We start from the raw sequence: 27,518 nt of genomic DNA on the forward strand, positions 1-27,518 counted from the left end.
TATAAATATGTACAATTTTAATCAGCAACATAAAACTGACAATATGATTGAAATGAAAGAACAAAATGCAGTTTAACCTTTATGCTCATTAACAATAGCACTACTGTTTTTATTTCTAGAAGCACTTGTAGTATTCAAATAATTCAGTTTTTGATAGTACAAGTAAAATGGGACATTAATTGTACCATGGAAATATATATAACGCCACATAATGTTCTTGATAATAATTGTGATATAATTTGCCTATTCACTTTTACCTTTCACTGCCTTTATTACAGGTCTAAAAAATAAAAAAAAAAAAACAAAAAAAAAACCCTCTTCTGCTAGGAAAATCCAATATCTTTCATCTAGGAATATGAAATATTAAAAAAAAAAATAATGATAAAAAGAGCCAAATCCTTGGTTCTTAGTAAACTACCAAAAAAGTTACAAGTCATTAATAGCTAAACAAGATTTGGCAAAACTGGATGTCCTAAAATCTATCTTTTTTTGTCATAAGATGATTCAGCAACTACAAGTAAGTAGAAGTCTTTCTTAAGGGCTGGAAATCTTTAATATCCAATCATTTAAGCTTGTCTAAATTCTACAGTTCAGTTCACACTGCAATCAAATTGCTAGTGGTTAACCAATTAAATTTCATATTGAAATTTCACAACACATCCTACTATAATTGAAAAACTCTTTTAATAAAAAGTATTAAAACCGACTATTCACAAAGACATTTTTTGTAAACAGTAATAGTAAGCACTTTTTGTACCAACTTAAACAGGCCGTATGTTTTTTTAGTTCAGTCATTAAAAAGTGTTCTAAAACATATTCAATACAATGCAATCAAACCTTCTGAAACATCAAATATAATTCTGAAACAGCCTCTAGAACAAGACAACGATAAATGAGAATGAAATGTACAAATGGAACTTTTAGCATGGAAAAAAAAAAGTAACAAAACAGTAACATTGTCATTCATCCATTCAAAACTTCTAACATTGACAATCAATAAACAAGTGTAATGAATCTTCATACTTATTCCTGCTAAGATATCTTAGATAAAGAGTACTAACAATAATTGTGAACGGAGCAACAACCTCAAGTGATTCTAAATCTATGAACTACTTCAGAAAATCTTGAATGCAGCTAAAACCTAAAATGATTCTAAATTTACGAACTACTTCAGTCGGGTTTAATTTATTAAAAAAAAATCAATTAAACTTTGAGATTTTCGATAACCATGGATTGGCCTAAATTCAACATTTTATTGCTTGTCAGTGTAAGAAATCATCAACATTCATCTATCTTTAATGAACTATACATTCATCTAGAATGATTAAAAAAGCTTTGCATCATACACAATGAACAGATAACATTTATACCATACAGCCATGCATTGTGCCAAAATACATAACATATCACTATATTTATACTGTTGCTTATCACCATGACCATGTGCAGAGCTGGTGTTAATGTATATATTTTTTTCCATGCAACCCACAGATAATCGTTACACAGAGAACTAGAGGTTCATAAACACATACTCTCAGATTAGATAAAAGTAAAACAGTGCACTAATAGAGAGGTCTGAATTTGTGCGTATGAATTGAAATTATCTGATCGTTCCGTCTTTTTTCATGTAGCCATCTCCATTGCTAATGTCATATCACATTGGAAATAAATATAAATAAATGTCCTATATTTTGACATCATCAATCTATATCCATTTCAGGTTTTTGTTCAGTTTTCGGAGAGTCCTTTGCAGCTTCTTCTGTCTTTGAATCGGTTTCCATTTGCTCTCCATTGCTTTCTCCTTTCTTTTCCTCTTTTTTCTCTTCTTTTGGAGGTTCAACCTTAGGTTTGGGTTTATTAATGATTGGGTTACAAGTTGAATCAAGAGACTGAAAGAAATGTTTTTAAAAAATAGGTAAAAATTTATATAGTTTCATACAGACAGCAGTGAGCTACAGTGAATTATATTAATTTCCTTTCAAGAGTGGAAAGTCATGGACTTTAAGTTTAATGATCAATGATCTACCTGAGATAAACCAAGTCTTCAATACTTTAAAACTTCAATAAATAATCTAAGTAAATGAAGCTTAAAAGTCCAAAATCTAAAATTAAGGGTCCTGGATCTCGGACCAACAATAATTTGAACCCCTTTTGAGTCATCAAATTTTCTCATTCTTTGTTTTGTTTTTTTTGGGGACATTTCTTTCATTTGAAATAATGTCATTTAACAAACACATTTGTCTATATAGACATAGAAATAGCTATCCATATATGAAATTATTTTCCTATCATTTTTTTTGTCTTACCTGTTTAGTTGAATAGATCTGTGAGACTAATACACATGGAGCATCATATGCACTCTGTTTCTGTGTGTCCATTAGAGCTTTATTATGCCAAGCTTCTTTCTCAGCCAAACATTTCTTAACCTTTTCTACATCTTCTTCTGATATGTGGTTGTATTTTTCATCCTATAAATAAATCAAAGCATATATTTGTATTGAAATCAAACAATTCTTTAATAGACATATAGTGATATCATTTTTGTACAGCCCAGAAGACTTGTCAAGTATAAATTATTTACAGAAATTTGCAGTACCAGTAAATTCAATAACCCTAAAATACTAGAAGCTTCATTTAAACTATTACATATGACAGATATTCCAGGTGTTAGATTTGGCTTTCAACTCGTTTGGGTACAAGTAATTTTCATAGGATTATTTTTCTCTAAATCTCAAACTTTCCAAAGTATTTGGTTCCAATGCTGCCGATTATGATGGGAGGTAACTCCTCAAAACATGTATACATCATACAATACCTTACAATAGTTATGATAGATCAGTATTTAAGTAGCAGTCTTTCTAAAAATCAGACAGAAGGTTATTCATGCATGTCAAAACCCCATCAAATTCAATTTTGTTTCTTGTTCAGAACAGTTACTGATCACATAAGCAGTCAGAGTTTTTCATTTGGTTGTTGTACTTTTGAGATAAATTATATATAGATTGTACATGAAATTGGCACTTTGCAAGAGTTATTGTTCTTGATTTGGTTTCATCTGGTTGATTCGAGTGGGAGATGAATGTATGATTTTCTAAAAAAAAAAGTGCAGACCTGAGTGCAGAAGTGATAATGGTTATTTGAAAGAATATCATATGTAGACTGAAAGCATCATTTGGTGGGTTTTTCTTCACCATGAATCACTTTACCTTTAGCAGTGTCTGAATTCTATGTGGGCTGGTACATTAGTATTTTGTCAAGTCTAATTCTTTACAGTCAGAAACACAAAAACGTGGTAAATTTTCGAATACATGTAGTTACACATGATATAATCAGAAACAATATGTTGATCAGTGAATAAGAATGTTAGCTGTTAAAACAGCACAATTTACTTTAAAACATTCAAATGCAAAATGGTTTACAAAAGGATCTACACTAGTTTTTACCTGATGAAAATTCTGGAACAAAAATACACATTCTGTCGGCAGTCACTGACACCTTAGAGAAGGGATAAAAATGCCTGCTATCAAAGCTTTTGAATTCTAATTTTTTTCATAGTTTTTTTCTTCCATGTAGCAAGTGCATTGCATAAATAAACAGACTGACTATTCTTATCCAAATTTATATTTCAGTTTCAACCATTTCAACAGTTAAAATAATTACCTTGTTCGCATAAAGATCTAAGAATTTTCTGACATGCATAATAGAATGTCCTAACTGTTCAAATGCTGTTGGTCTGCCCTGGAATTCCTGGTACCTATCATGTATCGGTGTACCAATATTCTGTAATAAAATAAGTATGTATCCCTTATGTCAAGCAAAAAAATACATACATGTATATCAATTCTAACTGGCAACTACTGCTTCATTTACTAGGTACATTGGTCTCAGATCTCCAAAAATATTAATTCTTATTAGAAGAAATCAAATATTTTAAGTACTGAATCAAAATAATGTATATAAACCATCAAATCTAGTTCCAAATTCTCAACAAAAACCTCTAGATTGAAAGATCCACATACTATTTAACATGATAATACCATAAACTGGTATTTTAACACCAATTTATTTTTTTGCTTTTTCAGTTTAAATCTCCTTTTGTTAAATTGTCACAACTGTTCTTTGAATCATGTTTTGAGATTCATAATAAAAATATTAAAAACAGTTTCATTTTCAAGTTACAGATCTTATCATGAAAAAAAAAAGTAAATAAAATAAAACTGCCATAAAAAAAGCATGGTTTACAGTACAAAAAATACATATGTTGCCGTACCAAAGGAAGGATACGCCCCACTTGTACAGGAAGTTGATATTGGACAATGCCCAAAATCTTTTTCAAAGCACTCAATCCATCCATTTGGAGCCAAGAATTGGATGGTCAGAATGATAAAGGAAAGATGAGGTGATTCCAATATACCACCCACTGATAGAGTGGGGGTATAAAATCACCATTTATGTCAACTGATCTATGAATTTACTTTTGATTGTGTCAATTTATAAATGCATATACCTTTAATTGTGTTAATTTATCAATGTAGACTTGTTTCTTTTGATCATCTCCTTCATCATACAGCCAATCTTCAGTTTCTGTCAACAATTTACTAAAATTTTCTTTGTCCTGAAAAAAAAAAAGAAAAAATTGTTCTGATCAAATGTACAAAGTAAACATTTTTTTATTAAGATTATAATTGGTGTTATAGAAATGAAGAGAGCTACTGAACTACTGACAGATTACTTTAATTTCTTTATTGAATACAATGCGTAACTAAAATATTCTGTCCACAAAAACTGTTTTGATATTCACAAGGTGTTAAAATGACTAGGCTGATAAAATTGTTCCCTTCATTCCTTGTATCTCAGGATACTACTGAATTACTAAACATTCACGTCCATTGTAAACGGTGTCTATTTTTTTCATTAACTGACATGAATATTCGATTAACAAATATAAAATCAGTTACAAACTTCTCAACAGAACATCACATCAAACCAGTGTGGCAGTGATAATTTCAGTCTTATTTCAAAGGGCAAAAGCATCAACATTAATATCTCCACTTCAAAATTGCTCCTATTTGGTTCTTATGCTGATGTTGAGAGGTTAAGGAGGTAGACTTAGGGTTAGGGACACAACCCATGCAAATCATCGGAACGTTTGTATTCAGCATTTTACATCTATGTCATGTAAGCATCAAAGTATCTTAGATTAATTTCATTCTGTGTCAAATGAAAGCTTCATAGCCTTTGGTGAAATTGAATATGATACAAACATATCCCTGACTTCATGAGTTATGTACCTTATCCTAGGTCTAGCTCCTTAAACATTGAAATATATGTATAGCATACCAAAAATACAGTGAATTATCCAAGACCAACAATGTTAACTTAAACATGCAGCATAACTGATGGATGAACAAATAAATTAACAGAACCAATATCAGCCCTGAATTTGTTAACATAGTATTTAAGTATTACTTACAGCTTCCCTGACAAATGGTTCATATGTTTCACAAAGTTTATCTCTCATATCATATACATATTCTTCTACAGCATTTTTAGCGTCAGCTCTCTCTTTCTCCAACTTGTCTTGACTAATCATTTGGTTCTATAGAGAAAAGAAAGAAACAGTAAGTTCAAGATTATTCAGTTTTAGTTCTCTGATATAGACTTGTTTTTCAGAGGTAACCATTTAAGTGGTAAAAGCAAAAATTGAAGGGCAATTTGCATTTAAAATTTGTTTGGGGGTAAGAATCCAGTATTGAAAATGCTGAATTTTCTTACTACACATAAAGCTAAGACTATTCATAGCTTATCTTAATCAGCATATAGGTATATAGCACAAAATCAATTTTAAAGACAAATTCATGATGAGAATTTTTTAATCAAATTTCTGTATACAAGTATTCAAGTTCTTATAGTCACTAATCACAAAGCAAAAAAGACAATAATTTGTAATATAAACGATCATCATTAAGCCATACCAAAACAACAATAAAATGAATATTTTAATAAACAAACCTCTCTTTCTACCAGTTCATTTATCTGTTTCTTGGTCATTTCTGGAACACAAGATTCTATGGGCAGTTCTATTTTCTTTACTTTCTTTTTCTTTTTCTCTTCAGACTGAAAATAAGACATATGGAAAATGTAGACTATTTCTGATGTATGAACATTTTGTTAAATTTGATTATCTCCCTTTGGAGGCCTCCAAAAGCAACATTATTCCTGCAATCTGCATAGGGTGCCCATCCTTCCTATAAAATTTCATCAAAATCCCTTGCACAGTTAAGGAGAAGTTGCGCGGACAGAGTATTTCATTCATACCCCTTCCAACTTTGTTTTGGGGGATATAGTTATGGATTTTGTCAAAATCCTGGCTGTTGTTGATTTTTACAAAACACACAAAAAACCTTCGGACCGAAATTAATACGCTCACCTCATGTAAACACAATTATTTTGAGAAAAATTAAGCCTAGGAATCTATCAAATGTTGACCTAACATATGGTATAGCTTACTGACCTTCTTCTCTGGTTTTTTATCACCAGCAGCTTTATCTTCTTTTTTATCATTATCAGTCTTTTCTTGTGACCCTTCTGTTGCTTGATCTGTTTGCATTGGTGTCTGAAAAACAACAACCAAACAAATGTATCGTCGACAGTAATAACGGATTAAATCTAGTGTTCTCCCCAGGCCATTATAGTGCTGTACTTTGCAGCGCTATGATTTTTTAGCACTGTGCTATTAGTAATTAATATAAGTTTGAATGCACTATGGGCAATGTGCTATAGTTTTGGAGGAAGGCAAAAAGAGCTGTGCTTTTAAAAAATTATGGGAAGAACACTGTTATACAGAAGTTGATTATTGATAGCTCTCAACAGCCACAGAATTAATTTGGGTAATTACAGATCACATATGGAATTAGTATTCATTTAAAGAAATGTGTGCTGTAAAGATACACATCACGTGCTAATTAAATAACTGGTTACTTTTAGGCAGATCAAATCAAACCCTTTAAGATAATAGTATATGATAAAACATTTAATTCTTTCAATTTGTGATCATTTCAATGTCACATGGTATGATTGATTGATTGTTGGGTTTTAATGTCCAAGCAGCAATATTTCAGCTATATTCAGACGATGAACATGAAATTGATGATAAAATAAACATGAAATGATGATGAAATGAAACTAGAGACTCAAGAGAGCATGAATCACTCACCTGGTTAACCATTTGCTTATTTGAAAAAATTGAGGAATGAGACAGGCTAAGTTAAAATCAACTAAATTGTCAAATGCAGGAAATGTCTTATGACCCCTAAGTTCCATTTTTAGAATAGGCAGCCATATCTTTTCACGGATTAAAAATACACTAAAGAACTATTATGCTTATTTTCATTCAATGATCTTAAATGGTTTTAGAGAAGAAGATTTTCAAAGTTGTACAAGTGAAAAAAAAAAACTGTTTCAGGGGTCGTAACTCCTACATTAGTCAATGAATGGTTTTGAAAATTTCAGCATAGATCATTCTCATGATGCTTAACAATTTTACCCATGCCAGAAATTTGGTAAAGGCAACAGTTTGTGAGTTATTTGCAAAAAACTGCCAACTGACTCCTATGTTCTATTTTTAGTAATGGCGGCCATGTTTTTTCATGAATCAACAATCCCAGCATTCAATTTGTGTGGGATACCCTAAAAAACGTAAATGCAAACTTTCATTGAATTCTGTGCAATGGATTTTGAGAAGAAGATTTTCAAAGTTGCACATGCGAAAAATGCAAAAAAAAACCTGTTTCAGGGGCCTTAACTCCTACATCAGTTGACCAATCGTTTTGAAAATTTTGGCATAGGTCCATCTCATAATGCTAACAACTTTACCCATGACACAAATTTGCTAAAGGCAACGCTTTTTAAGTTATTTGCAAGAAAGTGCAATCTGACCCCTATGTTCTATTTTTAGTAACAGCAGCCATGTTTTTTTCATGGATCAAATATCCCAACAGTCATATTGTGCAGAACACCCTAAGGAACAATCATGCCAAGTTTAAAACCTGTCAGTCCAGTAGTTTCAGAGGAAAAGATTTTTTAAAATTTGTCCACGACAACGACGGACCCCAAGTGATGGCATAAGCTCACTTAGCCTATGGCCAGGTGAGCTAAAAAAGGGATGGGATAATAGGGTCGAAAAATTTTGACTGCCACTAGAAAAAGGGAGGGATGGGTAAGGTTGGGCAATTTAGCCTCCTGTGGCAGAGTGCAAAGGTTTTCCGTATAATAGCCTGACAACCCAAGCATGTATTACGCCAGGGGTACCCCATCCCAGTTGCTCTGTGGGCAGAGCACCTAGCCCCCGGCTAGGTTTCTGAGCACTAATTAGTCGCCTTTTACAACATGCTTAGCGCTGCTGCAGGCCTAATCTTTTGACACCCTGACCTGCACGGGGCTCAAATGGTATTAAAATCTTTCTTTATTTTTATAATATGAAAATTATTGTATATTTATGAAATTTTTTTAGATTTATTTTCAATGCTCAAAAATTTCTTTATTTGTTTAAGACACAAGGCCAATGGAAATTAAGCAGCTGCCCTGAATACTTTAGGTATGCATATATATGTAGGTATAAAAACCTTATATAGTCCATATAGTCCAGGAGATAGAAAATGACAAAGTTTGACCTATTTACCTCAGCTTCACCATTAACTTGAGGTTGTTCTCCACCCTCTTGTGCATTGGCCTCTTCTGTTTTCTTTTCTCCATCTACCTCCATTGACTGTTCATTTTGAGCTTCCTGCTCTTCTTGTTCAATAGTTTCTGACAAAGTAGCAGAATTTACTGTGAAAATGCCATTTTGGTTCACTCTTACTTTTACTTTCACTTTAGCACTTTCTTCATTTTTTGGCTTTTCAATTTTAGAGACCTGGAAGGTACCTGAAATGAAATAACAACATATTGTTGAATGGCCTTAAAGTTGATTAAATACAACAAAATTGCCCCTAAATACCTAGTTTTGTAAATATTAATGAACATGATTCAGACAGAAAGCCAGCAATGTAGGGGGTCTGAAACATGAATGGTATAAAACTGTGTTGTTGGAAATGATTAAATTTTAAATACAAGTGCACAATCAATGTTTTAAGAAGTCTTGCATATTCCTGTTGATAAGAATATTATCAAAGAAGCCTTCAACTGAGCACAAATTGCTCTGTCCTTTATAGGCAAAGCCTAAAATCATGTCAGTAATGAAACAAAAGCCTTCCAGGAGCCTGAATCGCTCACCTGGTTGAACCTGGCCTTTCAAAGGCAATAAATTAAACAAGAAGTTGTCCAACAATTTTGACTCAAGAAGTCTTTTGTAGGACTTATCATACAGATCATTTCAACAATTGAAAGTTTCCTTTAATCTATCATACTGACTGAAAACTGTAAAAAGAAAAATGTTATTTTTCCCCTTTAAAGGGCAACAACTCTTACAAGGAGTCGTCTGACAACTTTTATCCCTGAAACTTTTGTAGTCCTGATAATAACAAACATTTCAGCATGAAAAAATTTGGCTAAACCTAACCATTTTGGAGATATTTGCGAAAAACCACTATCTTCCAGTTTTAGTAACAGCGGCCATGTTTTTCAACAGATCAAAAATCCCCACATCAGTTCTATGCAGGATACACCAAGGAACATTCATACAAAGTTTGGTTCTAATTGATCATATAATGTCAGAGAAGATTTTTGAAAGAAATACCGTATTTTGGAGTGTATAGTGCACATTTATGTATTTTGCGCAGTGCAATATTGAAGGTCTAAACGTGTGAAAAAAATGTTTTTTAGACTTAGGTTGCAATAAAATTTTGCAAGACAAAAAAATCGATATTTTGCACTTGATTGGTCAATTTATTTACCTTGATGCGGTATTTCCTTTGAAAATGTGAAGGAAAGAAACTACTTCTATGCAGACTAAAACATCATGTAAACATCAGTAGCTACATAAATTGGATAATTTTTATTTTGAAGCATGATAAAATTGACACAGGATGTATGAAATAGCTTATAAAATAAAGTCGAAAGTCAGGAAAATTGGACATTTCTGGTTTTGGTTGTAACTCAAATTTCACAATTTTTCATTAAAAAACATACATTTAAGAAACAAAATTGTAAGAAACAATCAAAATAAGTATCACAATAATCATTTTCAGCTGTAAAAGCATTTGATTAGGAGGGTTTGATAAAAAAGGAATTAGTTACTGTTTGGTTTTTAGTTGTTTCATATTAATTACTAACCATGCTTTATAAGAAGGAAATGTTGTACAACCTTTGTTTGAAACATGTTATTATGTCATTTGAACACAATCTGAAGAAAATATCACTAAAAATTTAATACTTAAAGATGTATTTGATGATTATATAAAATTTCTTTCAGTAATATTTCACTTCCGGTTTGTTTACATTACGCAATGTCCTTTCATGTGCTATCATCTTTAACTTCGTGGCCAACTCTTATGTGCTGATGAATAATACGCACCCCCATGTTCTGGAAATAATTTCTATGTAAAAATGTGAGCACAACACACACCAAAATACGGTCACCTTAAAAATAGCAAAACTCGTTGAAAAAGTGCAATACCCAAAATTTGACTAAAGACAGATCTGATCATGCTGAACACTTTTACCCCATGTCAGAATTTAGCTAAACCTCCTTTTGGAGATATATGCGAAAAACCACCGTCTGACCCCAATGTTCTATTTTTAGTAATGGCAGCCATGTTTTTCAATGAATCAAAAATCTCCATATCAGTTCTATGCAGGATACCCAAAGGAACATTCATAACAAGTTTGGTTCTAATTGGTCAAGTAGTTACAGAGGAGAAGAGTTTTATGTAATTGTTAATGATGATGGATGCCAATTGATGGTAATAGCTCACTTGGCTTTCGGCTAGGTGAGCTAAAAATGAATATTCCAGTGAAAGATCAACAACAGAGGAAGTTTACAGTTGCTTTCAAATTTGTCTTGGAAGAAATTGTGTAATTGATTTGAATATTATTTTGGTAAACACAGCTTTCATTATTCTTTTCTTGCAGTTTTCTTTGGCATAACTTCTCTGTTTTGCTCTTTCTTTTTCATTGTTTGACAAGATATACAACGATCTATTATCTTACCTATATGTGTGTCTGGAATGGGCACATCACTCTTATGTGTGTATTTTGCTTCCATTTGGAATGGTTCAGTTCTATAAAATGTTAGAACCTTTGACATTGGGATGACATGGAATTTTGGAAAAAGTTCCATGGAACTGCAAAGAAATGAAGAGAAAGATATAGCACACAGCAACAAATTATAATATTTTAACATATAAAAGTTATATTATCTCCCTTTTCAGGCATCTATGAATAATTACCGGGTATCTACCTTTAAAAAATGTTGCCTGATCTTCTGAGAAAATTATATCAAAATCCATCGAGCAGTTATGGACTGTGCTTACAAGATAAGTAGGCAGATTGCTGATCAGGACAGAGAGACAGATTGATTCATATAGATTACCCTAAAGTATATGAGTCAATAAAAGGCTTCAAATATGTGTGCAAGAAATCATACCCATAAAACAAGGGTAATATCCACCTGCATAATTACTTTAAACACATATGCCCTTTGTACCGTAATTTACAAATGACTCACTTTAATGTCAAAGTGAACAATACACATATATATACTACTCAATATCCCCTTATATAGTTTAAATTGTCCATAGGTTTAATAATATTAATTTTTAGTATCATTTCCATAGCACTGACAATATGGGTAAATTTTGTGTAAATTGGGTTTTCTTATAAGAAGGACATTGTCTTATGTTGAGTATTTAACCACAATTTATTGATTTACCTATCCTCATCCATTGTAGCCTGCCAGGAGAGAGTGATGGAGTAAGGCTGGGCATCATTGATAGAGAAATCCCTGACCCTAAAAGTTGGACTCAGTATAGCATTCTGTAGTGAACACCCTCGAGCTACAGCCTCATCTGCATTCAATGTTGTACTGGGTTCAATTCCAAATACCTTCTGTACTAATGCTTTTACTGCAGGTATCCTGGAAGATCCTCCCACTATTTCAACAGCAGCTATATCTGATGTAGATAATTCTGAAAGAGTGATAGATGTATCAAGTTAGTATTGATCTGGTCTTTTTCTATTTCTCTTTTGTCCATTTTTGTATCAGGGTATCTTTGGTAAATAACTGCTTAATGTACTAGGATTTTACCTTCTTATCACTATGTTAAGGTGAAATTTTGGAGTGGGAAAGTTCTGACAATAACTTTGGGAAAGTTTATTTTTCTCTTGAAATTATCTTTAAAATTAAGCATTAACATCAAAGATATCTCATCAGCAAATTTTCTTTATTGGAGAATATAATACATCGTAGTACACTAATGCAACACTACAATGTTTTAAAAACATTTTGTATAACTTCAAACTTACTGCTGTCCTTCATCAATGCCTGAAACACATCTTCTACTCTCTGTAACAGGCTTGCTGCTAATTCTTCAAACTGTGCCCTAAAAATGAGAATTCAATTCACCTTATAAAAATATGATCTACTCTGATGTGACAAAATATACACAAAAAAAAACTGTTCATAAATCATATTAATTTTTTTTCAAATCTATGAAAAAAAAATGGGTGAGAATGATTCTGTATTAAATTTTCCATTCAACTGTACAGCAGTCTTTGCAAAATTTAACTGACAAATTGAGGTTATTAGTGAAATAATTAATCTATTTTACAATTAGGAATAAATAAGCTAATTAATTACCATCATGATCAAACAGACACCTGGAAAAGTGCAAGTTTTGCCACAAGACCCTTCTTCCCTGGCTGTCCAGGTAAAAATCAAGCAGTTCCTATGATATGGATGAAACAGGGTAAACTTTATCCCACTGAATTTTTTGTTCCAATGTAATGGATATATCGTACGTATGTCAAATAGTACTAAAATTTTTTTAAATCAACAATGGATGGTTCAAAAAATGAGTTTACTTGTTTGTTTGTTTGTTTGTTGGGGTTTAACGTCCGAGCAGCAATATTTCAGCTATATTCAGACGAAAAAATGATTTTACAATTCCATATGAAAGCTACCAAATTTTGCTCAAACTGAAGAGTCATCTCCCATTTTTCAATGAATTTCAATGCTTTCTGTGTAATTTATTTCTCTTTTATTGTTAATCCAAAACCAATATTCAACTTTGAGAAAGGATGCATTTGTGATATGAAACGGGTGAAATTTGTCATGTGCCATTAACTGCCTGTTTTTGCCTGGAAAGCCTGTAAATACATCACAAAGTACTAAAAAGTGAATTTATTTTTTTCTTAACTTTTCCTACCTATTTATTCTACCAGTTACATCTTTATCTTCCATAAAACACTCTATATTGATGGGAATAGCCTGTGTGTTAGCACTCATTAGCTTCTTTAGTTTCTCACATTCTGTCTCTAATCTAAGATGTGCTTTCATACTCTTGGAAGCATCAACCTTGTAACGATCCCTGAAGTCCTTAGTAAAATGGTCCACTAATACTTTATCAAAATCTCTTCCTCCTAAACTGGCATCAAAACTTGTTGCAAGTACCTATAAATGGAAGAAAATTAGTGTGGATTTCTAAATTCTTGAAGGTTTGCTCCTAGCGCTCTGCTAACTTATCAAGGTTATGTAAAGTAAGTTGGAATATCTAAGGTTTTATCATTTCTAATTAATTCATCTATTTTTATTATATATTCATGTATTATCTTATTCCTTAAAATATTATTTGATGTTGTATGAAAACATAGAAATTAGGATTTGAGTGTTTCAGGAATTTTCTAGTCACTATGAATACCTTGGATTATGACTATAAGGAAAAACCAAATACATACTTGTTTCCTGTTGCAAAAAATTCAGATACATTAAACATCTGCTATTATGTTTAAAAAATTAGTAAGTGCTAGTCTTATCAAATATAAGAAATAAATCGCATGGTGTTATTATCTTGTAAATGGAGAAGCCAAATATGCCAAATAAAGGAACAATCCCTTTTCAAAATCATGCACAAATAAACAGCAGCACCATTAAGTGCAAGATATGCCATAGTCTTGTGAAAAAAACAGAGTAAATGTTTTTGGAATAACACAGGCTAGTACAGGATGTCAAAATGGGTATATCCTGACTTATTCCTCATTCACGCTCAATAGGAAGTTTATATAAGTGATCGACAACATCTTTGTAAATGAAAGTTTTGCATGTCAATACATACATTAAAAATGTCAAAGTTCCATAAAACAGAAATTTGATAAAAGAGAAACAAAAATAGTTACAACATGTTTCAGCCTTCATTGTATAATGGTTCTCAAAAATAAATTTCCCATATTGGTTCTTTCTAAGGGCTTTTCTATCAAAAAAATGTATGTGAGGGTTGGAAGGCAATTTTTTGTGACCCAACCACCCATACTTATTTCAGTGTGGCTTGGAACCAAAAAGAAATTCTTCAGTGGGATTAGAAGGGAGCACAAACCCCCTCCCTGTTACAAAATCTGGAGGCCCTACAGCATTGCCAAATAGTCTAAAAATTCTTTCAATAACTATATTTTATGGATATAAAAGGGTTTCTGACTCTATTATTAAATATTCTAAAAATTTATAACGCCAATTTTCAGTGAAAAAAATTGTCAAAAAATGCTGCTCATTTGAGGCCCCTACTATCTTCATGGTAACTACGAACCAGTCTCCGTAACCTGTATTTTGAAACAGTTTGCCAGTTAATACTTCTACCAAGTCTGAGCCTTTTTTCGACTTAATTAGAATAATCTAGAACATTTTGAGTTTTTGGCAGAAAAAAAAATGACACAACATCTAAATTCCATGAAGGAAAGGGTAAAAGAATGTTTTTTTTGTTTTTTTTTATAAAGAAAAACACAACATTATCATTTTTTTCTAAGATATTTTTTTTTTATAGAAAAAGGAACAGATTTTGAACTTACTTTTAGCTTAGTCTTATGAAAGGCAACAACAGCCACCTGCAGAGAACTGTACCCCATGTCAATGAAGACAACATTTCTAGCTTTCTCAGATTCTGGGGGTAAATCCTGTTTATAGATACCATACCCCAAGGCAGCTGCAAAACAAACAAGACCAAATAAATCACATGAAATATAGAAGACTAACTATTCTATCTTTTGCCCTAACTGAAAAAAGAGTTTCTATTTGCCACGCTTACAAACATATATGCACAGCGTGGGAAACCACAGCTCACCAGCTCGCCAAATACAAGTAGATGTGTAATTTGGCGAGTTTTCATTAGCTTACACTTGTCAATTTGGCAACCGTCATTAGATTGGTGAGTTCCAAGGAAAGTTAACCAGCCAACAGGTTATTTAGTAAAGCATCCCTTACCATTATACATTAAAAAATATGTTCCCTACATTTTAAGAAGTTTAGTTTGAATATGTCAAGTGAATTTTGGCATGATATGCACAATTTTATTGACTAGTAAAGCATTGTTTACTATCTGCCATTTTAATATTTTCGGTAAACGAGATGTGCCAAAACCTGCTTAACGGTCCCAATCTTGTATTAGTATTCAAACGAAATTATCTTGGTAATTTAAGACATGTTACCTAGCAAATTAGTTGTTAATTGTCAGATTAAAAATTAACTAGAAGCAAATGATAAAAAACTTTCTTGTTTCATCTGTTACTGTAAAGTACATGAAAAACTTCAATGGGAGTGAATATTTGAAAATGGAAAAGTTTTAGATAAATTTAAAAAAAAAGAAAAAAAAAAAAGAATTTGGCTAGTTGAATTTCACTAGCCAGAATGGCAGGTTGGAGAAAAATGGTTTCCCACACTGATGCATCTCACACCTATTGGTATTTTTTTTGAGAAATTTGCATTACCTAATTTAAAATATAATGCACGTGGTTCAAATTAGTTGAACCTGTGTTGAACATGATAGGAAACGGCAGGGATGATTTTAAGAGGTCGTCAAACAAAGCAGAAATTGGTAAAATCAGAAATAAATAAACAATAAAAAAGAATTGTAAGGGTAAAATTCGTATTTCAATTAGCAGAATTCCACTAAAAAGCGAATAAAAATCATCCTTATTTTGGTCTCTTTCAATTTCTACTTATATGCATTGATTTAATTTGACTTTCACTACTTTACATAAATGTTTTTCTCAGTAGTAAACTGAACCTCAAAAACAACTTCAGAATGTTGTGTGCCAAACCTCCTTTTGTTGAAGCGTATTTTAATTTTCTATTAGAGAAACTCATCTAAGCCATGTACAGGGATTGCACTTGGCTTCACCAATGTCGCAATTTTTTATTTTATCTGGCGACAAAAATAGCCAGTTGGCGATTTTCTTGGCGCTTAGGTTTTATATATTGAAATTGACTGGAAGTTTATCAGCAACGGATATTCTCTCCAATTAAACAATTGTGTTGACACCTGGTCAGATTTAATTGACTATGACAAATTTACGACTGAAGGCAATTAAAGGTAATAAGACCAGGCGACTGGACTGACAATATCTTCACAGGAGGTGTCAATCAAATGTGAATATATTATTGAGCCAATCAAAACTCTCATCATCTGGTCAAAGGTAAACACAATCTTGGGTACATGTATGTCATGAATGGAGAATTGACAAAGATAATTCACCAGTGAACTTAATACTGTCTTTTTTCAAAAAGTAAAAATTTTTTTTGGCACCCTTTGGCTCTAATTTCTGAAAACTGGCGACAATGGCAGCTGGCGATTTTTCTGGTGACAGAATTTTGGAAGCCAGAGCAGCCCCTGCATGTACATTTATATTTCAATTGTATATTAATAGATTTAAACTTACATTCAATTAATCTACATGTATTTCATTTTACCCAAACCCAAAGATTTAATAAAAGAGAGCAAGGTCTAAGAGGAACCCCAATGTTGACCATCTTTACTACTAACCTGCTGTGGAATCATTCATTACTTTCATACAGTTCAGTCCAGCTACTTCACAGGCATTTAACATAGCCCTTCTCTCTATGTCAGTGAAATATGTTGGCACCTACAAATTATAAAATCGAACTACAACTGCTTTTTTTGTCCAATAAACAACACCAGTTACTATTACATTTGCTTAATGGAAATCCAGTGACAAATGGTTTCTTTCAGAAGAATTTGAAGATCTTGCAAATGCCGAAATTGACCACTAATTAACCTACCAAAATATATTGCTAGGAAAATTCAAATAGTTTCATACATGGATCCGGAAATGGTCAAAAATGCCGGTCATTGACCAACAATTTTCCAATATCGGACATGAACGAAATTGTCAACCTTTATAAATTACAGTCTATGTGGTTTTATTAGTGTATAAGCATACCAGTCTCCTAATTGTTTATTGGAAATTAATTGACATGTGTGTGTCAATTTTAGCCGATGTGCAGCCACCTGTGACTGCGATTTACCTGTAACTGATTAGTTGATTGCACAATTGAATTAACAGGACATATGCAGCCCCATTGCCTATACGAATTAATTGAAGTAACTTGGAGAATCTTCATACATTTATTAATTAAGAAAAAAGATTGACAAGTCCACCATTCCAACCACCCCCCCCCCCCCCCGATTTTTCATAGGTAATAACGAAAGCACATGGTAATGAAACTACAAATCAGTCGTACATGTAGTTTGTAATTATTAGTTCATCGATTGAATCGTTTCAGCACAGAAGTCAACAGACCATTTAAATGAATATACAAAATGTGTTCGCAATTTTCTTACATAAGTAATCAACATTTTTTTCATCACTCGGAAGTTTTCGGCTGTTTGTCTACGTAATGAAAAAATCCGAGAGATACGATGTTTTGTTTACATTTTAGAATGCCCATGTGTGGTTGAAACCAAACTCGTTCACTCGCTCTGATATTTTGTAAAAACAAAGTATGTGATGAAATAACACACTTTCCAATATTTATCTTAAAATAGCTACATACAAATGTTTTTTTAAGTCTTTTTCGATCTGACCATGTAAAAGACTGACAAAAACGTCAGCTGAAGTTTGATAAAATGTCCGGACCCTTGATTTCATATCATATTCTTGCAATTCAAGTCTAACTTACGGCTAATACAACATATCTTTGGTTCTGTTTACAGCAGATTAGAAATAGTAGCCTGCCAGCCAGCCAGAGACTGACTACTTTTTGGCAGGGCTGGCTAATTTTAGCAACAATCTATATAGCAAAATAGTAAATGTATTGGAAAATTGTAACCAGTACTGGCTAGAATTTGAGTGAGTTTCCTACCCTGGTTTACAGTAACATTCTGTAGTGTTATATAAACAAGGTTTTAAATAGGAAACAACACTTATAGCTGCACTTTACTTGTATAGTAAAAACCACAGTGTCTACTTACTGAAACCACCACATCAACAACTTTTGTCTTCAAACCAGCCTCTGAGATTTGCCTAAGTTTGGTCAACAATGATGCCATTAACTGCTCAGGTGTGAACTGGTGATCTGTCTCAAGATACCTGACCTACAGTAATAAATATTATGAGTAGAACAGATCTTAATTTACATTTACAAACCTTAAATTAAAAGACGGTACAAGAAACTTTTACCCTTCTAAGATACTGGAAGGTAAATCCTACAAAACCAAAGGTACCTGCATTTCAAAAAGTTAATAAAACCCCAGCAATCACCTCAGTGTCACAACTGAATACCTAAGACACCCATTCCCGAGTTGCACCTAATAATGACATGTTCAATCTACGGTTAAAAGTTGTTTTTTTTACCCAAGTAAGTAAACAAGTGTTCCATGTTCACTGTGAACTAACTGGTGAAAATTGTTACGACTTCGTTAAGATAAAAAAAAAATTATGTTAATTTAAGAATGCAAATGATTTACGGGTGGTTGCAAATTTGTTTACCATATTCTTCCGTGTATACCGCACACTTTTTTTCAACTTTTTCTCTGCTCCAGAAGAGAGCTGTGCAGTATACACCAAAACAAAGAGTTTCTAGATTTCTTTTTCTAGAGACATAATTTTAAAGGTCCGTAATTTTCGGGACTCAGAACCAAAGTTGTCAACGAAAGACAACATCGAGCCATTGTATTTTCGAGAACAGTTTCATGTGAAATAAACAAATAAAGTTTTACTGCTATTTAATAGTTGTTTTATCCATCAATGGCGTTTTCTTGCATTTCGTAGTTTGTACAAAAAACCACGACTAGCTTCTTATTGTTCTCTCAAATCAAGTCGTCTAATTATAACTTCTTCACCTGTGTGCGGTGGAGCGTTAAATACACAATACTGGGAGTGCCAACCTGTCCTGGGGCCCATTGTCATTTAATTATCAAATAACAAAAGATCAATTTACAAGGTGAAACAATTATTACTAATCCTTTAATCCGCTTGATGAACTGTTTCCAGATGTCAGATATCAATACACAACTTGGCAAATTAAAACATCTTTTTATAAACGGCTTTTGTTTTAGTGAATTACCTGATTTGTATTCAAACAGGAAATGTAAAATTTCAGCCGACTCAGATCCAATACATCGCTATTTATAAACTATTTTAATTAAAAAGTGGCTAGCAAACGCAGAGAAACATAGAAAATTATTCTATTTAAAAGATTAATGATGAAAAGATACGCATTTCGGGGAATTTACCAGAATCCTTTCATCTAAATGTGGTCTTCTGCTGGTGATTTTCCCTCGCTTCCCAGAGCACGTTTTACACAAAACTTTTTTCACCGATCTCCCTTGCCAAGAAGGGTGTGCAAGGAATACACAGATGCGTGTAATACACGAAAAAATACGGTGAAAATGTGAAAATTAGTGATTTTCTTTTCAGATTCATAGCCATTCATAATCTGGAGATGATTTAGTATATTCTGTTTGAAAAATAATACTGACACTTAAGTAATCTATTACAAAAACTTCTCTCTATCAAAGACAAACAGGAGAAGTTAAGTACAAACAAGAAAGAGTATTTCAAGCAGTCCTACCGTTATTAAAATTTCACCATTCTTTCCTTCTTCCACTTTGTAAGGCTTTGGAAAGTTCTTCAATTCATCCTGAACAACTGGGTCAGCAAATTTTCTACCAATGAATCTTTTGAATACAGAAACTGTATTCTTTAAGTTAGTAATACACTGATTCTTGGCTGACACTCCAATACTTCTATTTTTCTCATTGAATGATACATAAGCGCTGAAAATAATGAAGCAGAATTTTAAACACAAATACTTTACACATGCGAAAACTCCGTGTTGGCAGTAACTGAAAAAATCCATTGACCTAATAGCTAATAGCTACATATTTTCCCTAGCCACACAAACCTTTTATTAGCCACATTAAATCATCCCAATTTTCTTGATGTAATCATTGTATATATTTTCATGGCATTTGAAGTCTACCTTTTGATGTGTGGGTTTCACCAGCAATTATTGGAGATTGATAGGCCACTTTGGGTTGTTTGCATTTAATGCAATGGAAGATTGCTGCTATGCCATGCTTTTTTTTTCAAATGGTATGAATAAAATTTGAAATGAAGTTGGTAGCAGAATTGCATTTCCAGTTTTCACAAGACTTTCAAATGAAAATCTGGAATTCCGCTGCAAAAGATTGTTCCCTAAAGTGAAGTGGCTACTAATTAATAAAATGCCTTTGCCAAACCAACATTTTGTTAGCATTTGGTGATGTAGTGCAGGAATCTCCATGGATCAAAATGAACTCATGGCTCACTCTCTGGTTGGACAAACTTTCATAGTCACACGTATCCTTTCACAGAAAATACATTGCCAAAGAAAGTATGATTAAGTTGAATGAGACATATTTAAAAGCACAAGCTACGACATAAAAATTAACAATCAACAATGGTTAATCTTTCTGTCTGTATGGTCTAACTCAATTATCCCAAGATCAAGTTAAGACATTGTTATATAAATTTAAGATCTCACTCCCACTCCGATCACATCGATCTTTGTCAAACTGAATTCAACTCTTGATACTTTCTAAACTTCATTAAATGAATAGTTATCAAATTTACACACCAGCGTTTCACTCCCGGACACATAAACCTGTGGAAATTACCAATCAAAACTGTTAGAATAAACACATGCCCCAATCATTGATTTAAAAAAAGTATAGGTGACTAATAGAGTAAGGCCAAAAAAAAATAATAATATGTCTGTTTCAGGTTTCCCGACCGACCCTAATACATTTTTCTCTCCAAAATTAACAAAATCGGTAATTTCCGCCAATTGCCGGTATAATACGGATCATTTCCGGTAAAACTGAAAGGTCACAATAGCGTTTGAAAAGGAGACTAATTTATATCACGTAAATACAAGGGTAAATAGTGTAATTATACTATTAATAGGTGTGTATGTTAAAAATTAAACTTCCTACTTAAAACCATACAATTTCATGACTTAAACATGATGCTATTTTACAAATATATGCTCAACTTTAGTCGACAAAAAATAAAATGAAAAAAAATATAATTAAATAAAAATGCTATCCTATTTTAGGGAAGAATGTAACCCTAAACAGACTTTTTTTTTTGTCTTTGTCATCTCTCCTACACATGATAATTATTATACATCTGAAGGGATTTAGGAATAGTTCCTAATCCCTTTAGGATTTGGCGCTGGAGGTATTTTTTGTTTTGACCCCCACCGAATCCCTTAAAAATGCCCCATATGTAGTATTTGGGAAAATTTTACAACTCGGGACTGATTGCACCGACAGCAGCTCACCAAGGATCTGGGACGGTGGATGATTCAAAAGTAGACATATTTTGCTATGTAAGTATATCAATTTGAATACCAAAGTCCACCTTATTCGTTAGCTACAACACATCTTTCTCGGACGCCCGCTTCAAATTGTCTGGAGGCCGCCATCTTTGTATATATTTAAACTGATCATGTGACACACATTCTCGTAATTTAAATACTATAGTCCATTTCGTTTTAACATTTTTCTCCTATCAAAAGAATATAATTAATTAAATGCTTCTAAATTAGTATTAGAGAGAGGGAAAAGAGTGGAGCTGACAAGCTATTTATTTTGATCATTTATGTAGTAGCTACTATAGAACTAGGGTAAGAAAGACGGTCTTGAAGTAAGTAATATGGCCCAGGTTCGGTTGGCAAGTAATTTATTTTGATCATTTCTATAGTATCTCAAAAACAAGAGTAAGGAAACAATACATAATATGATGAATAAATCCCAAGTACATGACAAAAAACCAGTTGAAAACTTGAAAACAGAGGCAATTTAGTATTTTTGTAGAGAGCAGAATAAGAACATATACATGTATATACAGTATTAATAATACAGCACACAATCACCAAGGGAGCTACCTTTCATTTCATTTTTTAGTGGGGGGTGGGTATTGCTTCGATAGAATTTTTATTCTAATCTTACATTTTAAGAAATGTACATGTCCTATGCACAATATTTTTTTTTTAAATATATATATTCTAACAATGAGAAATCCGAGTGCATGACGAGTGCTCTGAAAGGGTTTATAAGCATATACCTACTCCACCAGCGGCACCCTAATGCAATCAATTTTATCTTATTTTTACTAAAATCATATCAACTTTTACATATCTGCATGCAGCTGAAATCTCTTATGATTTATGCAGCAACAAAAATTGCAATATAAACATGCATGAATCCTCATACATAATTTCAAATAGTAATGCGTACACAATAAAAAAAAATAAGTGCATCATGATATGCAGCCAGTCAAATTAAGTACACTTGAGGAAAATGTGGACACAATATTATTTTTGACACACCAAACATAGGGACTTACAGTTCATTATGGACACAACAACTCATTGGACACAATATTGAAAAATATTTTGAAAATTTAAGTACATGTATAAATGTCTTTTAGGGTGCAATCGTGGATCACTTTGTACCTCATTATATCAAAAACAGTAAATGATAGGGCTAATTTGGTATGCATACTTCTTAAAAGTTCTTGCATTACGCTGGGATTTTCATATTGAATTCAATAAAAAAAAATGAAAAGATCGGACAAAAAATAAACAAAGGTCCATTTTGGGAGGCGTGGTGCCTCTGGTCCCTTATTAACTCGAAAACTATAAGAGATATCTGAAATCTGATTGAAAAATGCAGGCTGGAATTTTCATGCAGGAGAAATCTATTTTTTTTTAAACTGCACCAAAGATAAAAAACTAATTTCTGAAAAGTCTGTACCAAAGAATCAATCCAAGTCTGACCATGAGGTATAGAAAATTGTGAAATAATATCATTAACATTCCTATGCTTTTAATGGGATTATTTAGTTTAATTCCATGAAATGCTTAAAATTAGGCACTTTTTTGTTCAATCCTAATTCCTAATACTTAGACGGTTGGGGCCATAACCCCTAAAATCATCACCAACCTTTCTTTTGTGGTTTGGAACCTTGTTATAAAATTTTATAAAATCAACTAATACTCAAGTTGTCCCACGAAAACCAAGCGCCTACGGAGAACGACGAGTGCGCCATACCAATTTTCGACCGCATTTTTTTTTGCATTCGTATAAAAATAATTCAACGTTTTCACGTTACAACAAATCTGTTTTACTCAGTTTTCTAATTTGTTTCTTCCTGAACAATATGTTTTTTTTTTAATAAAAAAGAAACTAGTTTTTAAATATAGTTCAGGGTATATGCAACCTATTTTTTTTCTGTAAAAATTGCTTCACTCTTGTCATGCATTCCAATGTCTAATGATAAGTTTAAACATGTAGTTGGTTGGACTGCAATCTCTTTGAAATTTTCCCAGTACTGCCAGCAATAACATTACCATTGTTCAGTGACGTTGATAGCACAGAAACGAATCTATGAATGTTTTACACAAGACTTTGACAAGTAGACCCAAAACTCAGATTTTTTTAAAACCAAAAACGACTTGTTGGACATGGCATTTATGAATGCAAATATGGCATTTTAATGTTTTAACTACAAAAATGACCACTTAAGTCTTTGATTGGTACCCCGCTTACTATTTGAACATTTAAAGTGCCATTGACCATTACATATATGCTTTAACTGTTCATAAAAAGCCTACGCAGCTTTATGGCAAGTCAATTTCTATGTGAAATAGAATCGTATCCCCCCCAAAAAAAACAACAACAAAAACAAACAACCAACGTCTGCAACACAAGTATCTTGATTTCTTTACAAAAGAAACTTGCTCATCGGTAATATATTTTTGTTGCAGATTTAATTGTTCAAATGTTAAAACCAATCTTGTGGTAAACCTTTCGATAGTTTCAATTTGTATTAATGCCTCTATGAAGGTAAACTCTTACTTTTAACAAGTTATTCTTTTTTTCCTTTTGAGCAGAGTTAAACGAGTCTATATTACAAAAAAGTAGGTAGAAATACATGTAAGAATATGAAACTCCAAGATGATTATTTCACTAATTTAAGAATTTGAACAGGTAAGGAAATTTAAATAATTATCATACTAGATCATGGAAATAGGGTTTGTAAGTCTCGTTCTAGTTTCAGTTTCCCTTCTGGAATTTCCGATGTAGAACGTATTGAAATCTGAAGACCGATCTGCATTTTCTTGTTTACTTCCGGGAAATCGAAACGCTGCGTCACAATGCAAAATCTTTTACTTTATGCTTTTCTTAACCTTTTTATCCTGTAGAACAAGACATTTGTCATTTTTTATCAGTATTTTTACACAAAAAGATATTTTGCTTTTTATATTGAACTAAATACTATGTTAATGACAAATCTCCACGCATTTGATTAGTAGACAAGGACCCATTCTCATGAAACCACAGTCACGTGACGAGACTTACATACCCTATAGTTTTTTCTACAATGTACAGTGTAATATATTACATAAATATATATAGCAATCTAATGATACACAATAACAAAATAAAACACACTATCACACAGATTGTCATATTGTTATGTATTTCCATGCTTAAACATGCAAAATAGTAAACTAATACTGTTCTTTAATGCGTTTTTCCATTAGACATTTCTTTACCTGACAATATTTAGCTGATATATTCTATATTCTAATTCCTAAAAGTTGACCTATTTAACCGTATGATTAGTCATTATATACTGTGAGATATTTTGCATGATGCATGTTTACAAATGATGATTTTATTAGCTATCATTAATATTGACAATTATGTTTCTACAAAATGTATTTCTCCTCTTTGTTTTCCCAACTTCACCGAAAGTTCAAGTAAATCATATATGCTCATCGCTTGTGAACCAAAATACTACACAAGAAACAAAAGTAAACTAGACATTGCCCCCAACAGGAATAATACTCACACAGCCGGTTTAACCTGTATATTTTTGGACCATTGTGAACATACATGTACGATTCCTATTGGACACAATATTTATGGCGGATAGATTAAGCATTTTTGAAAAACAATGTCCACAATGTATAATAAGTAACACGGTATTCCCTAAATCCTGGAGTATGAACCAGGTGCACTGATGGGGTAAGCGTTCACTGTTCTTTCAAGAAACACCCGACGAACTGCTCATGCAAAATTTCACGCCCGGGGTAGATGAAAGAAGAAGGAAAACACGATGAACAAATTGTTTCCTATCATGCACTTGGATATACCTATGTTCCATGGTGACTACAATACCACTTCCGTAGTAATGACATCTTGCAGCAACATTATCTTGTGCTAGAAGGCTTTCACGGTAAAAAAAGTCCATGAATTAAGTTATGGTATAACATATTGTAAAATAAAAACTCCATACGCAGGTACTGAAGGCGATAAACTGACCTTTGTAAATACCCATTTTGACATTTTTTTGTTTTGTTTGATATATTTCATAGGAAGATGCAGTTTGCACACTTTCAGGTCAGTTTAAGATCATAACTGGTAGTCTGTACTACTTGTATAAAAAATGTCCCGAATTTGGTTATTGACTTACATCATTATGGCATAGAATTGTTTACCAGCGTTACACTGACAGGATACTTCGGGAAAAATAGATGGATTTGATGAGTATTTAAAAATTGTTGACATAGGTTTTGCTGTGCACAGGGACTCGTATACTAAAAAATTGGACTAAAACAGGACATGCAGTGGCAGAGTCTAGGATACAGGTGGAAAACACATACATTGTATATGTAAAACAGTGCACTGTAGCCTGAACAACCCCATTTTTGTTTATCGAATGGGAACATCCCCTTTCTGTATAAAAATTTCTTGACATCCCCTCCTTTGGGATGGTCTGTGTTGACATCTGCTCATGTTATCTAGATATTACCGTTTAAACTCTTGACACCAGTCAATTATAACATGGATTAAAAAAAAAACATATGTATAGTTTCTTGTTTTATTAATTGTATATGTCAGCCCCACTCTTTACTCTCTTTCTAATACTAATTTAGAAGCATTAAATTAATTATATTCTTTTTAGTCATTTTTTTTCTAACTCAATACATTTAATAGGAGAAAAATGTCAAAGTAAAATGGACTGTGGTATCTAAATTACGAGTGTGTGTCACATAATCAGTTTAAATATACACAAAGATGGCAGCCTCCTGACAATTTGAAGCAGTCATCTGAGAAAGATGTGTTGTAGCTAATAAGGTGGACTTTAGTATTCAAATTGATATACTTACATAGCAAAATATGTCTACTTTTGAATCATCCACCGTCCCGGATCCTTGGTGAGCTGCTGTCGGGCAATCAGTCTCAGTTCAAGTTGAGGTCAAGTTGTAAAATTTCCCAAATACTACATATAGGGCATTTTAAGGGATTCCGTGGGGGTAAAAAATAAAAAAATACCTCCAGCACCGAATCCCAAAAGGGATTAGAATAGTTCCATTATGCAATCAATCAAACGACAAATGAGTAAGGGATAAAAGATTTATCTTAACAATTGCTACACTTATTCTAATGATGAATCCAGAGCAATACCAACTGAATCTTAAGCTTATGCTGTATTTTTTTATTTTATTTTTTGTTCAGTTTATCATGTTTCAGTTGTGTTTTAGATTTATCTAATTATGTGGTAGGCTTTCCACTTTAATCTATGCGTATTGAAAATATACTCACGGCGTCATTCTTGCGCTGTATTCATTGTCGATTGTCTCAATACCACCCTGTCTAGCGACAGCAACAAAACAAGTACTGCTGCCAATATCAAATCCAACCGGCATTGTTCAAGTGATCAAATTTTCTTCGATATAAGAAAAAATTAGTACTCTTACTCCTTGATGGGTTCCTCCTGCAATAATTTTCTTTTATCTTTGTTTCTTGGAAATGCTACCTATATCGTTAACGTTTCAATAAAGGGAAGTAAGTAATCCTATATAGAGACCTAAGAAATTTCGAGAAATCACATGGAAAGACCGCCGCCTTCGAGAACCTACCGGAAGTTTGCTATGTGAAGTAAATTATTTTCTCAATAAAAAAATTATTCGTCTTTCTTAAAAATTAAGTTACCATAAAGTCTAAATATGATTT

At 32.6% G+C, this 27,518-nt stretch overlaps 1 protein-coding gene across 1 annotated transcript; it reads right to left on the reverse strand.

The window, feature by feature from the left end:
• On the reverse strand, positions 1–27,440 carry LOC148604803 (97 kDa heat shock protein-like). The gene is made up of 17 exons (XM_088549281.1): positions 27,108–27,440; positions 20,015–20,219; positions 18,414–18,536; positions 16,965–17,064; positions 14,995–15,128; positions 13,365–13,609; positions 12,463–12,539; positions 11,870–12,125; positions 11,149–11,282; positions 8,681–8,925; positions 6,515–6,616; positions 6,013–6,117; positions 5,474–5,599; positions 4,508–4,615; positions 3,661–3,780; positions 2,307–2,468; positions 1–1,889 (listed from the first exon to the last, which is right to left on the reverse strand). Exons 1-17 carry the CDS (start codon positions 27,209–27,211, stop codon positions 1,701–1,703), a joined length of 2,535 nt encoding a protein of 844 aa, XP_088405407.1. The 5' UTR covers positions 27,212–27,440; the 3' UTR covers positions 1–1,700.
• Positions 27,441–27,518: the final 78 nt, after the last annotated feature.

Source organism: Perna viridis, chromosome 10 (assembly GCF_037379345.1).
Source record: "Perna viridis isolate PV_CMFRI_1.1 ecotype Kerala chromosome 10, ASM3737934v1, whole genome shotgun sequence".
In the NCBI taxonomy this organism is placed as follows: domain Eukaryota; kingdom Metazoa; phylum Mollusca; class Bivalvia; order Mytilida; family Mytilidae; genus Perna; species Perna viridis.